General features: G+C 40.3%; 1 protein-coding gene across 1 annotated transcript; it reads left to right on the top strand.

The window, feature by feature from the left end:
* The first annotated feature begins 1,186 nt into the window (after positions 1 to 1,186).
* Positions 1,187 to 12,279, top strand: RPF1 (ribosome production factor 1 homolog). The gene is made up of 10 exons (XM_062611285.1): positions 1,187 to 1,212; positions 6,130 to 6,310; positions 6,405 to 6,461; positions 7,443 to 7,523; positions 7,954 to 8,049; positions 8,730 to 8,883; positions 9,434 to 9,516; positions 10,460 to 10,641; positions 10,904 to 11,030; positions 11,860 to 12,279. The coding sequence occupies exons 1-10, from the start codon at positions 1,187 to 1,189 to the stop codon at positions 11,899 to 11,901; spliced, it is 1,029 nt and encodes a 342-aa protein (XP_062467269.1). The 3' UTR covers positions 11,902 to 12,279.
* Positions 12,280 to 13,168: the final 889 nt, after the last annotated feature.

The raw sequence follows: 13,168 nt of genomic DNA, 5'->3' as shown, positions 1-13,168 counted from the left end.
TGTGATACCTGCTGGGGGAGGGAGTATTAATACTCGATAAATTAAAGCTGCTATTCAGAGGGGCCTGCGTTTTTTTTACCACTGTTGGCTTGCTTAAACCTAGGACTTTATACACTGTAAAGAACTGTAAAAACCACAGAGATCATAAAGAAATTCTGAAGACTGAGGGCATTACAGAATGAAAACTGACTAACAAAATTTCATTTGCTCTCCTTACTCTCCTGTAGTTTAACAATAATTACTTTAGAGATGCACAGTAAGTCTGCAATCCTCATTTGCTGGGTGCTGAACTTGAGATATCTGGCATCTGATATCTAGCATGATCCTGAATGTGGTGAAGTTAATTGTGAACCTAATTGAACACAGTTGTGGTTTGAACGTATGGCATTAAATATTCTCGCAATATCCAGCTTTGCATGTCTTACACTGGGCATTCTAAAGTCATAGATACCTTTGATAAATTTTGTTTTGACAAACTTGCTTAAATTTAATTTTCCCATCTGCAAATTGACATAATACACTCTTTCCAATAAGCACCTTAATGTCTGTAGACAGCTCAGATACTAAAAGAAGAGTAACCCAGAAAAGCATATGAAATAATTAATTTTTGTGCTACAGGATGAGGACAGGCACTGAGAGAACATAGTAAGGTCTAGTTTTCATCATGAAATGCTAAATAATACCCAACCTTACTGAGCATGATCCCCATTTTATCCATTGGAGAGATTGCCTTAGGTGACTGAAAATATTGAAATTAAAGGCTGTAAACAAGATCCACTGAGGAATGCAAGCCCATAAGTTCCAAATATATGATCTTGGAAACTACCCACAGTTCCTGCATAGGCACCTTGTAATTTTACTTCGCTCCTCTACATAATGTTCCCCTGGAGAAATAGCTTTGGGTATGCCTCAGTGTGGACAGAGCTAAGCAGTTTAGCATTTACTTCATGATTATGCCTTTAGCTGGATAAACAAGAGACTTTTCTACAGCAGAGATCCTGGATGGCTAGGTACAGTAACATGTGAGAAGCATCACAGAACCAGACTCCCTGCAAAACATAACACAGGCTTTCTCTCGGTGATGGTATAGGTGTCCATTTTTTTTATGGCAGCATACTGTGGTGGGCCCATGTTCAACTATTTCCTCGGCTAAACAGATGTGGGCTCAAACAGATTCCCTTGCCACATGGCGTGTCTCCCACCACCAGGGTGGTGAGACCACGCTACCTGTTCTTCACTGGGCAAAAAACAAGAGAGCAGCAGGACAGAGGTGTAAAAGGAATCAGATTCTTCAGCCCAGTGATGAGGGCACACACCTGGAGACTGAACTTGGTTACAATCCATTCTCTATAGCTTGTTTTTGCTTTGCTGCATAACTGTTTAAAGTAAACTACAGGGAGAGGATTGAAACCTAGCTAGGAATCCAACAGTCCTTCCTCTAAGACACTGACCCAACCACTGGATATTTGGTCTAGTGTTTTCAGCATCTTACTCTGTATGCAACAATAGCTTCAGTTGGAAGAATGAGGACAGTTTTCACCTCTGAAAAACCTGCAGGCCTGTGGTTTGATTGTACTGAAAGGAAAGACGTTGAGTGTCAATCTCCAGAGGCTAGAAAGTCTTCTGTATCAAATGTGAATAACTTTTGAACTGCCAGTTAAGGAAAGCTACTATCACTAATTTTTAATCGCTACACAGTCAATGTGGTTAGACAGTCCCCAGGGATGCTTACAGAGAGAGGCTGCAAGCAAGAGTGCAGAGAACATCTATTTTGAGGGCCTAGTAAGGCTCTGACACAATCAAAGCTGTACTAACCGCTCTGCAGTCTCAAGGCTGAGGTGCTTACAGGCATAACAAAAGCCAGACCTTTGGGGTAGAACTTACCTACACAGCACCATGAAAGGATGGGAGAGCTAGCTGTGAATGCAAGAAGAAGAAGAATGCACTTCAGTCCTGGCTCCTGTCAATTAGGCCTCATGGGCAGCTGAACAAAGGGTGCCTGCTGCAACAGCAAGCACCCACACTGCAAGGCTCCAAGTTGCATTTCTGTTCTATGCTGCCTTTTGCTGCCTGTTTAAATGCATGAGCCTCTCTGACTTCACTTGCTTATCAGTACGTAGCACTAACTTCAACAGTTCAGGCATATTCTTCACCACCAACAGAGTCCAGAGGGCCTAGGGATGTTGCAAAAGGTTTTGAGGGCCATAAACATGGACCTCAACAAAGCTAACCCTTGAGGGAACCTTGAGCCATCTCACTTCTTTCTTGTGTTTTCTTGTGCCCTCACATTCCTTGCATTTCCCCTCTCCTCACCAATTTTAGATCCATGACAATACTGTTTCCAATCGTGTAACTTTGGGGATTTGCTCTAGAGGAAAATTAGTCACTTCTCTCTTGTCCTCTACTCACACACCAAGAATTCTCACAATTGAGATATTACAGAGACTGTGCCCATGAAACTTGCAGTCTTCAATTTACTATTACCAATTGATGGTTATCTGTTTTAACAACAACCACAAAGAACTCTGGCACACTGATTCCAAGGGAAATTGCTTTGCCATATTAACAACATAACTGCAGTTAAAATAAATCCATTTTAAAACATACAACAGCTTTTGTTTTATTTTTTCAGGAGAAAACCAGTATTCTGTAGGAAGAAAGAAATAAAGAAGCCCGTAGGTCTTGTCTCTCTTCCAACGTAGACAAGAGTTTGCTTGGTTTGGAGCACTGTGTTTTCTGGGGTATTCTGTTCAGTGTAATGAATCCTGAAGACAAGTAGCATGTCTTCTCTCCCTTCAGGTAATGTAATTAAGAAAAACAAAACAGGAAAATAGCAAAATGTTGGTTATTACTAAAAAATCCCCAACCAATAAACAAAAAAAAAAACCTGCCGAAAACCAGTTCTCTTTCTAATAAATTCTTGAATCCAGAAGCACCTTACCCTTTTTCTCTCATCTTTCATAAAGATTTTCTAACTCCATTTCCTTTCCCCAGATGAATTTTTCTCCTTTCAACTTAAGCACAGAAATATTTTTCAATTGTTTAAAATGAGAGAGCAGCAGAAACCCCTCTGGTGCTCCACTGACACAACTCAAAATGGTGCTTCCACTACTGCAGCAGCGTCAGTGGTAATGTACAGGAAGGTCTCCTTCAAAGTTCCTTAGTTCTGACTCCACTGGCGAACTTACTTGCTGGTTTACACGAATCAAAGCTACTGGTGTTTTCTGTTTGTTTGGGTTTTTTTTCTTTTTTTTTGTCTTTTTTTTTGTTTTTTTTTGTTGGTTGGTTGTTTTGTTTTTTTTTGGGTGGGGTGTTGGGGAGTGTTTTGTTTTGTTTTTAACCAGGCAACTCCTTTAGAAGGCAGTTTCCCTGTAATGCTGCATTAATTGTAATTAGTTTATGGAACTGATGGACAGCAGCAGAGCTGTTGATGTCATCTACCAGGACTTGTGCAAAGTGTTTGACACTGTCCCGCATGACATCCTTGTCTCTAAATTGGAGAGACATCAATTTGATGGATGGACCACTCGGTGGATAAAGAACTGGCTGGAGGGCCGCATGCAAAGGGTTTTGGTCAATGGCTCAGTGTCCAGCTGGAGACCAGTAACGAGTGATGTCCCTCAGGGATCGGTGTTGGGACCGGTCTTGTTCAACATCTTTGTCGCTGACATGGACAGTGGGATTGAGTGTGCCCTCAGCAAGTTTGCCGATGACACCAAGCTGTGTGGCTCAGTTGATACCCTGGAGGGAAGGAATGCCATCCAGAGGGACCTCGACACGCTTGTGAGGTGGGCTGATGCCAACCTCATGAAGTTTAACCATGCCAAGTGCAAGGTCCTACACCTGAGTTGGGGCAATCCCAGGCACAGCTACAAGTTGGGCAAAGAAGAGATTCAGAGCAGCCCCATGGAGAAAGACTTAGGGGTGTTGGTTGATGAGAAACTGAACATGAGCTGGCTTCAGTACGCGCTCACAGCCCAGAAAGCCAACCGTATCCTGGGCTGCATCAAAAGGAGCGTGACCAGCAGGTCGAAGGAGGTGATCCTGCCCCTCTATTCTGCTCTCGTGAGACCTCACTTGGAGTATTGTGTGCAGTGCTGGCGTCCTCAACATGAAAAGGACATGGAACTGTTGGGACAAGTCCAGAGAAGGGCCACAAGGATGATCAGGGGACTGGAGCACCTCCTGTATGAAGACAGGCTGAGGAAGTTTGGGCTGTTCAGCCTGGAGAAGAGAAGGCTGCATGGAGACCTCGTAGCAGCCTTACACTATCTGAAGGGGGCCTGTAAGGATGCTGGTGAGGGACTCTTCATTAGGGACTGTAGTGACAGGACAAGGGGTAACAGGTTCAAACTTAAACAGGGGAAGTTTAGATTGGATATAAGAAATTCTTTACTGTAAGGGTGGTGAGGCACTGGAATGGGTTGCCCAGGGAAGCTGTGAATGCTCCATCCCTGGCAGTGTTCAAGACCAGGTTGGGCAGAGCCTTGGGTGGCACTGTTTAGTGTGAGGTGTCTCTGCCCATGGCAGGGGGCTTGAACGAGATGATCTTAAGGTCCTTTCCAACCCTAACTATTCTACGATTTTCTTTGATTCTATGACTTTTTTAAAAAAATACAACTTTGTGCAGAACTTGTAGGACTTTAGCCAGAGCTTGTAGCTAAAATAAGCATAAATCCCTGGAACCTTCTCTGTGATGAAACTAATGCAAAGAATGCCTTTATTAGTTGGGCCTTCTATTGAAGTTATGATTGTACTTTGTTAGTGATCTTATTTTTACGAAGTCCACAATGTGCTTCTGGCATCTTTTTATTGCCCCTCCCCTGCCCTAGAAAGTTCCTGTATTATTGCATATCATTATTTTGCTCCTGTGAGACCTTAGGAGAAAAGTCTTTGAATCATACTAGGAGATTGCCTTCTCTTTTGCTGGGAGGGAGGAAGAGAATGTGTTTTTTTCAATACACAACTACTTCAATGAGCTTCACGGCATTACGATGCACATCAGTTTGCAACCATCCCGACAAAAACACCATTGCCAACTGGAACTACAAAGAACTCCCTAATAGGTCTACTAAGTACAGCACTGAGCATTTCTGCTAATGACTTTTGGAGGTGCCCTTGCAACTTCAGATATTTGCATCAGCCAGGGAGATAAAGTTACAGAAAGTCTTCGCTTAACACATTCTCAACTAAATCCCCAAACCTTAATTACCATGGAAACTACTTATCCTTAAGGCACCCAGGAGAGCTGAAATATTTTCTCTTGACAAAAGTGGGAGTGAAGCCAGAAAAACGGGGGATTGTGCATAATGAGGCTTTTGATCTTTCATTTACATCTATGTTAAGTAGAAATAACCTGTAGGTAGAGAAGCAACCTACAGAGTTAAATTTGTTTATAGGACAGCAGTAGGTTTCAGACATTGTTTAAGACAATGTCTCAAGTTCTAGATCTTTTTCCACTATCTTCACGCGTTTATATTAACAGAGTTCTTTTTCACTTGTCTGGTAAGAGAAACTTAGTAATACAAAATAGTATTTGTATATAAATTAGATGTTTTCCAAGCTTTAAGACAATCCTTGGGACACATGGAACTAGTCAGTCTCAGGCTCAGAATTTTGCAGTCTGGGATTAAAAATGCCTCTAACAACGCAGCTTCCATCACTCTCCCAATCACTGAGTACTCAATTTCTATACACCAGAGTAGCCTTTACTGTGCAGCAACACCTGCACACCTCTAAGCTGGAACATCAGATCAGGAACAGAAAAACTAATTTCTAGCTTTTCTTCAATTAAATCTCTTTCATTAGCTGTAGGGGTTCTTGCATTTTCACCTAAGTTTTAACAGGCTTTAATGGAATAAAAATGATTTTCAGGAGCATCACCACAAAACCCCCCTGGGGTTCCTTTCAAACAGATGCTTCCCACAGCCTAGCCCACTGTGAGCAAATAAACGTCTGGATGCAAAACGTATGCTCATGGGAAAACACTGCTGGGTCATGATGCTTTTACTATCATTAATGTAAATCCGCCGGTGTGTCATGTTTGTTCAAAGCTTAGTATTGTTACCCCTGATTATAAGTTACACTTTAGTAGTAATTTCTTTTCAATCCCCTCATCTTATCTCCAAGTTTGCTCCCTGCTGAGCAACCAGCTCAGCCACATCGGCCCCGGCGCGGCGCGGTGCCCAAGGATGCGGGGTCATCGGCCCCGGCGCGGGTTCTCTTCCCGCCGACCTTCAGCGTGTCCGAGATCAAGAACAAGCAGCGGCGGCACTTCATGTTCCTTCGATGGAAGCAGCAGCAGAGGAAGGTGGGGAGAGGAGGGACCCTCGCGGCGGCCTGGCGGGAGGGCGGGGGATGCCCGGCCCTGTCTGGCTAACGGACCGCTCTCCCTCTCTCGGTAGGAGAAACTCGCCGCCAAGAAGAAGCGGAGAAAAGAGCGAGAAGCCCTCGGAGACAAAGTAAGGTCTCCGGGTCCCGCGTCGTGGTGAGGCCGCCCCGCCGCGGGGACGTGGTACTCCGCGCCGGCGGGGGGGGCAGCTCGCCTCTGATAATTCTTCATCAGTCTTGTGCTGGGGTTCTTCAGTGTCGAGTCAGACGGGGCCTGCACAGACTCCAGTGGAGAAGTGGTCTCAGTGCCTGCTGGCTGTGGTAGCCTTCAGCGGCACTGTGCTGTGTAGTGGAGGTATCAAACAGCTGAGCTTGGGAATGTCGTTGGTACTGAGCTCAATGATGCTGTGGGCGGGCAGGGTGAGTTTCAGGCTAATGAGGGCATAAAAGCAGGCCCTTCCTGAAAAGTAATTTCTGGCCAATGTGATTGCTGTTGTACTGTGTTGATGGTGTTAAGAATTACCCTCTGGTAAGTAATTTTTATCTAAATTAAAACAGTCAGATCTGGCCAAAACCCTGCCCAGACCAGTTGTTCAGTTGTTTCCAAGCCTAGCCACTAACAAGGTGTTTGCTTCTTTTCCTTTCCTTCCAAAAAGTGTTTTGACAGTTGACAGCTGTAAGTTCCTGTATTATCATAATCTCCCAAGAGCAGTGCAAGTAAATGGGGTAAACATAGGCTACTAGTTGTTCAGTTGTAGATGTCAAGGCTAAAATGCATTGCTGTTGAAAAGTAGAGCTTTTTTCTTCCACAGAAGTGGATAGAAAGTTCCCCTCTTTTTGTTTTGGAAGCCTGTTTCTTAATAAGACTGAAATCAAGCAGTGTTACTGTGGTAGCAGTACTTCTCTTTGTGATGCTCCCTGGTGTCCCAGTACTAGTGCCTGTTTTTAACCAAGGTGATATTGTAACTTGTTTTTTAAGAGCTCACATATAACAAATAATATTTCTAGTTCTGTGTAGAAGTGTACACTGTATCATGGCAGTATGGATGTGGTTTTGCAATACACTTAAACATCACATGGATATAATAAGTTAATGAACTTACTTATTTTAGGCCCCTCCAAAAGCCATACCAAAGACTATTGAAAATCAGAGAGTGTACGATGAAACAACTGTAGATCCCAATGATGAAGAGGTAACTGCTTAATTTCTGCATGTGCTGTTAAGTTAAACGTTGATTGGGGTGGTGATTTTTTTTTTTTTTTATTTCTCCTTTGTTTTCCAAGAAGTGTCATTAAATAGACTGATGAAACTTAACGTTCACCACTCTCCCGTTAAGGTGTTCATTACTTTTTACATGTGCTGGGTTCACTTAAGAGGTGATGCCATTCTTTCATTATCTTATGAGATAATTTTAATTTACTGTTGTTGATAGTATAACCTGCCAGTGTTCATCACATTAGGTTCTTACAAATGCAAACCCTACATGCCTTGTGATGATTAATTATAGGGTAAATTTCAAGAATTGAAATTTTTCTTAACTAAATCAGAATTTAGATCGTATCAAACAATTGCTCTTCAATTATTTCACATATGGTGTATTAATGAGACTTCTGTTCTTCCAGGTTGCTTTTGATGAAGCAACTGATGAATTTGCACCATACTTCAACAGACAGACGGTTCCCAAAATTCTTATTACAACATCAGACAGACCTCGTGGGGTACGTGTCTTTTACTTCTATCATTCTAAGCAATCAGCTGGTTGTAAGATGTCAAGGTTTTCGTCCTATGATTGGGAAATGAAAGTTTTAAAATACTAGCTTTCACATGGACTTTTTTGTGCTGTTTTATGTAGTGACCATCAATAACCTTGTATATGTGTGTAATCTGTTCGTTTCTCTAGAACTGCTTGTGCCATCATAACAGAATCCAAACCTCATGCATGTGTTTTTGTATGCAAATTACCTGCAATAACTAATTTGGAAGATTACTGACTTTCGTAAGAACCATAAAAGAAGTAGTTTTAAAAATAGGGAAAGTACACTTCAAATAGTTTATCTGGAAAGTCATACAATACTACCTGATGTAATAGATATATTGTATTTTGAAATGTTGTGAATTTTTTGCTTTTGGGATTTTCCTGCTTTACTGTGATGAAGGGAGGGAAAAAAAGTCCTTTAAAAATTACCAAAATATCCTTGGTGTGCTGCAGTCTTTATTGCGAGTAATTTTCTTTTCCACTGACTGAACAAAGTAATTTAATAGCTTGTCTTCATATGTTTATAGAGAAGCTGGTAACATACCATCAGCAGCCAGTTGGAACAAGCAACCCTCCATTCTCCTAATACTTGAATTTGTTGCTCTAATTACCACATTGCAATTTAACTCACCTGTTTTGCAGAGAACAGTGAGATTCTGTGAACAACTGTCTACTGTTATACCTAACTCACATGTCTACTATCGAAGAGGACTGGCTTTGAAAAGAATTATTCCACAGTGTATTGCAAGGGACTTCACGGATTTAATAGTCATTAATGAAGATCGCAAAATACCAAGTATCCTTTTGTGCGTTTATTAAAATAGATATACTAGCCCTGGGCCTGTTAGGGAAGGAAAATAATTCTGTGGTGTGCATCAAAGATCTACTTTATTCTGGCTTTTTTTCTCTTCACTGTGCAGCTTACAGTGTAACTACCATTATAAATCACTGTGCCAACTTGTGTCTCTGATGGCTAATGGAATGTGAAATTATTAAAGTGTATTGGCTTTTTTAGTTTAGTTTGTAATGCATGGATAAATTTAACAGCTTAATTAACAAGTTTTTCTGACCAGGAAATTCCCTTTAGTTTTGCTGACTAGATAAAACATTACTAATTGATAAATGAAGAAGCGATAAACGGTAACTGGTTAGCGACAAACAATATTTAATGGACATCCTTCAGAACACCAGCTAGTTTATGAAACTATGTTCAAAAATATAATGAAACCTTGTAAATCAGGCATGGAGTATGGATGTACTTTAATACTGCATTTTGCAGTTAATGTTCTTCTATAAACTACGTGTTGAATTTTACCAGCCTTCTTTTTTTTTAACTCAGTGAACAGATGGTCTTGTTTTAAGTCATCTGCCTGATGGCCCAACTGCTCATTTTAGAATGAGTAGTGTCCGGTTGCGTAAAGAAATAAAGGTGAGACTCCAATAAAACTTAAAAAAAACCCAAAGGGGTAGTCTGTTTTTTATTAATAAATATGTTCAGTCTATTTGAACTGTCAAACCTGCGCTGTTGTACCATTTAGCTGATCTTGCAAACGTTGCTTTTCGTAAGCTGACAGGAGGCCAAGGACTAGTATAGTCTACTTCCATAAGCAAAACACTTCCATTTGCATAGTTATTTGCTGAATTTCTTTAACTGGCTGACAAGTGTTCCTACAGTCATGCAAATAAATAGCAGCTGATAACCTTACATCAATAGGGAATACCCAATGTATAGTATACACACAAATAGGGGGGGTGTATAAAAGTATACTAGAAGTATACAAGTATACGCACAATAGGATGTGTATAAAAGTATACAAAGGGATAAAAGATTTCAATAGATGTAGTTCCTAAAGTAAACCTAGTTTTTCTTACTCTTACAGCCTTGTTACCTCTTCTGTAGTAAGTAGTGCTTACTTAGCCCTAAATAATTTGCAGTAAAATGTTTTTTTTTCTCGTTTGAAATAAGTAATTTTTAAACTTCACTGTTCTTCTTTAATAAGAATCCTATACACTCTTAGTTGGCGTTAATATAGAGAAGAGTCCTGTGGCAGGTAGAGGACATTATTTGCTGTAACAGATGCTGCCATGAGTGTAAATAGATGCAGGAGAGAGGAAATGTAAGATTGTCATTTTTCATTCAATTTACATTGTTGAACCAAAGATCCTGATGTTACTAGTTGCTCCTTTACTTGTATATGAACTTAAGTTTGTTTGAGGCATTTAAAAACATGCCTTAATAACACTAGCCCTGTTGTGAGAGGCTGGCCATGGTTGTCTTCCCCCTTTTATTTCAGATTCCTTTTTGATAATATATTAAAATCCTTTTGTATTAAATCTGTTCTTTGCATTCTTACCTGTTACTTTCATTTCAGCGAAAAGGGAAAGAGCCCACAGAACACGTACCTGAAGTAATCCTGAATAATTTCACAACACGACTTGGCCATTCTATTGGTCGCATGTTTGCCTCTCTCTTCCCACATGATCCTCAGTTCATTGGAAGACAAGTAGCTACATTTCACAACCAGCGAGACTACATCTTTTTCAGATTCCACAGGTGATGCTTTCCACAAAACTCACAAATGAGAATGTTTGTAGATAGATTCACAGAATGGTTTGGGTTGGAAGGGACCTTAGAGCTTATCCAGTTCCAACAGCCTGCCACAGGCAGGGACACCTTCTACTAGACCAGGTTTCTCCACGCCCTGTCCAACCTGGCCTTGAACACTGCCAGGGATGGGGCAGCCACAGCTTCTCTGGGCAAATGTTCTCGTAAATTGCTTCTTAAGTTTTTTTTTTTTATTTTTTATTTCCCCAAGATATATCTTCAAGAGTGAGAAGAAAGTAGGAATTCAAGAACTTGGGCCACGTTTTACATTAAAGCTGAGGTCTCTTCAAAAAGGAACCTTTGATTCCAAATTTGGTGAATATGAATGGATTCATAAGGTATGTCTAGTGAAGTAGTCCTGCTTGGGGAGGGAGGCTAAATCTGACATGAAGTGTAACCACAAATCTGAGCCTAAAAAAGCAGTATAAATGCAGTTCTCAGTACATGTTTAACTGAAATATTTAGAGGTATATTTTGAGAAATACGCAAAGTAGAAGCAATATAGCAAGTAAAAAATAAAAATAGCAAAGATGATGAATATCAATGTACCATGACTACTTACTTGCAGAGTGCAGTTTTTTTAACATACACCATATAAGCAAATGTGAAAAATGCTCTCCTGGTATAAGCTATTACTGGAAGCCTGGTAAACTTGACTAGACCTGGTTTTGTTCAAGGTTGAGTACAAGGATCATAATGTAAAAAATGATTAAGCTACTTAGTATCACTTCTTAATAGTGAGTGGAAATTAACACTGACATCAGTACATCTTCAAAAATGGAAGTATTACTCTAGGCAGTGATAAATTACTTTTCCAGTAATTTCTACCATGGCATTACAGTTCATGGGCAAAACTTAGAAGGGAGTGTCCAAGCTATACCAGAAGTTAATACTCCTGGTGTAGTCCCTGAAATGGATAAGCTTGTTTGTTTTAAAGACACTTTGTCTACTCTAATGGACAGAGAACTGCTGCATGTTTGTTAGTTCTAAACTATTAATCTCTTAATTCTTTTCCCTTGTTAGTCTTGAAAAGGTGACTATAAGGATTCGATGAACTATAGTATAACTGTGACAGATTTCACTGCCTACCCCACTATAAACTGGTCATCCTTGTTTGTATCCTGTTGCATGAATTTGCTGGTTGGTAACTTTTCTTTTGAATTTCAGCGACGAGAAATGGACACAAATAGAAGAAAATTTCACTTGTAAGGGACAGCTATCTGCCAATTGCTGGTGGCCAGAAATACAACTGCTTCGAACTACGGATTATCTGAGACTCCTAATGAATGATAATGATACTGAACATTATCTGTCTGCGGATACAAACATTAAAACTCTACAGGAGCACATCAAGTAGGATGCATCTTTCTTCCTATGTTTGTAGCTAATCCAACATGAGGAGGACAGTGACTGTTTTCCAGTTTAGCAGGAAAAACTATGGCAGTGCCAAAGCAGCCTGTAATTTAGCTATCACTGAAGATGTGCCATGACTGCTGCTGTGCTGTAGAGATAGGTTACACTTTGTAACATCAAAGACAGTAAATATTTTGTTTAAAGATATTCTCAAAATAAAATATTTGTTATACAGCTTTTTATTTTTCTTTCTCTTCAGCAGCTAAACCCTGATGTCTTTCATTTATGAGGTAAGACAGAAATATTTTAAACCTCTTTCTGACTTACAGTATGGTGATAGGTTTCCAAAAATAGTCTCCTATCTAGAGAACACTGAGAAGGTTGTATGCAATCCAGTATTGACCAAGGAAGTCTTGTGGTATTTTATTTCATGAACATCTTGCGTAAGACAGCTGTGTTGCTGAAGTTACAAAAATGCATTCGACTCTTAAAGGTATCTCTTCTGTACATGTCCTGTTTAGAAGAGGTGTATACCCAAAGCAATTGAAAAGAAGTAACACTGGGAAAGAATTCATAAGGCCATAAAGCAGTCTCATCTAAAAATGCTGCTCAGCTGAACAGTCAGGTCTCTGAGCAGGGTTTTCCCCACTAAAACTTTAAATATGGTTCTTCAGCCTCACAGCTATACTCGAGTGGGTATTATCTGCAGAATATTGTTCTGCCTTAGGTTTTACACATTCACTGGCAGCTAAAGATGTTTTCTTTGAATTGCCTTTTCATATGCAGCTATAGTAAGAGCTTTTTCATACTCATCTAAAAAGAGTCAGATGGCTGATAGAGTAAGTCATCTATTAGGGTAGAACAAGATAAAGTTACTCTGTCCCGTCTATGATATGGGACAGGCTGTATAGTTGAATTATTTTTTATTTTTCTTTTATGCTTCTGAATATAGTACTGATGAATATTCGTTGTTCTGTAAGACCCCAGGAAAACTTGCAGCAGCATGGAATATGTAAAGACAGACTCCTCTGTATACTGCCTAGCTGCTGTAGTGATGCAGTAACTGGTGAGGTGTCAACGTAGCCAGGTGTTAATCAACTTTTTACAGTAATTTCAAGACCAG

The sequence above is a fragment of the Pezoporus occidentalis genome, unplaced genomic scaffold (assembly GCF_034315485.1).
Source record: "Pezoporus occidentalis ecotype Australia unplaced genomic scaffold, CSIRO_AGI_Poc_V1 ctg151, whole genome shotgun sequence".
NCBI classification, from domain to species: domain Eukaryota; kingdom Metazoa; phylum Chordata; class Aves; order Psittaciformes; family Psittacidae; genus Pezoporus; species Pezoporus occidentalis.
Note: the sequence above shows the minus strand (reverse complement) of the source record. Positions and strands in the feature narration are given on the sequence as shown.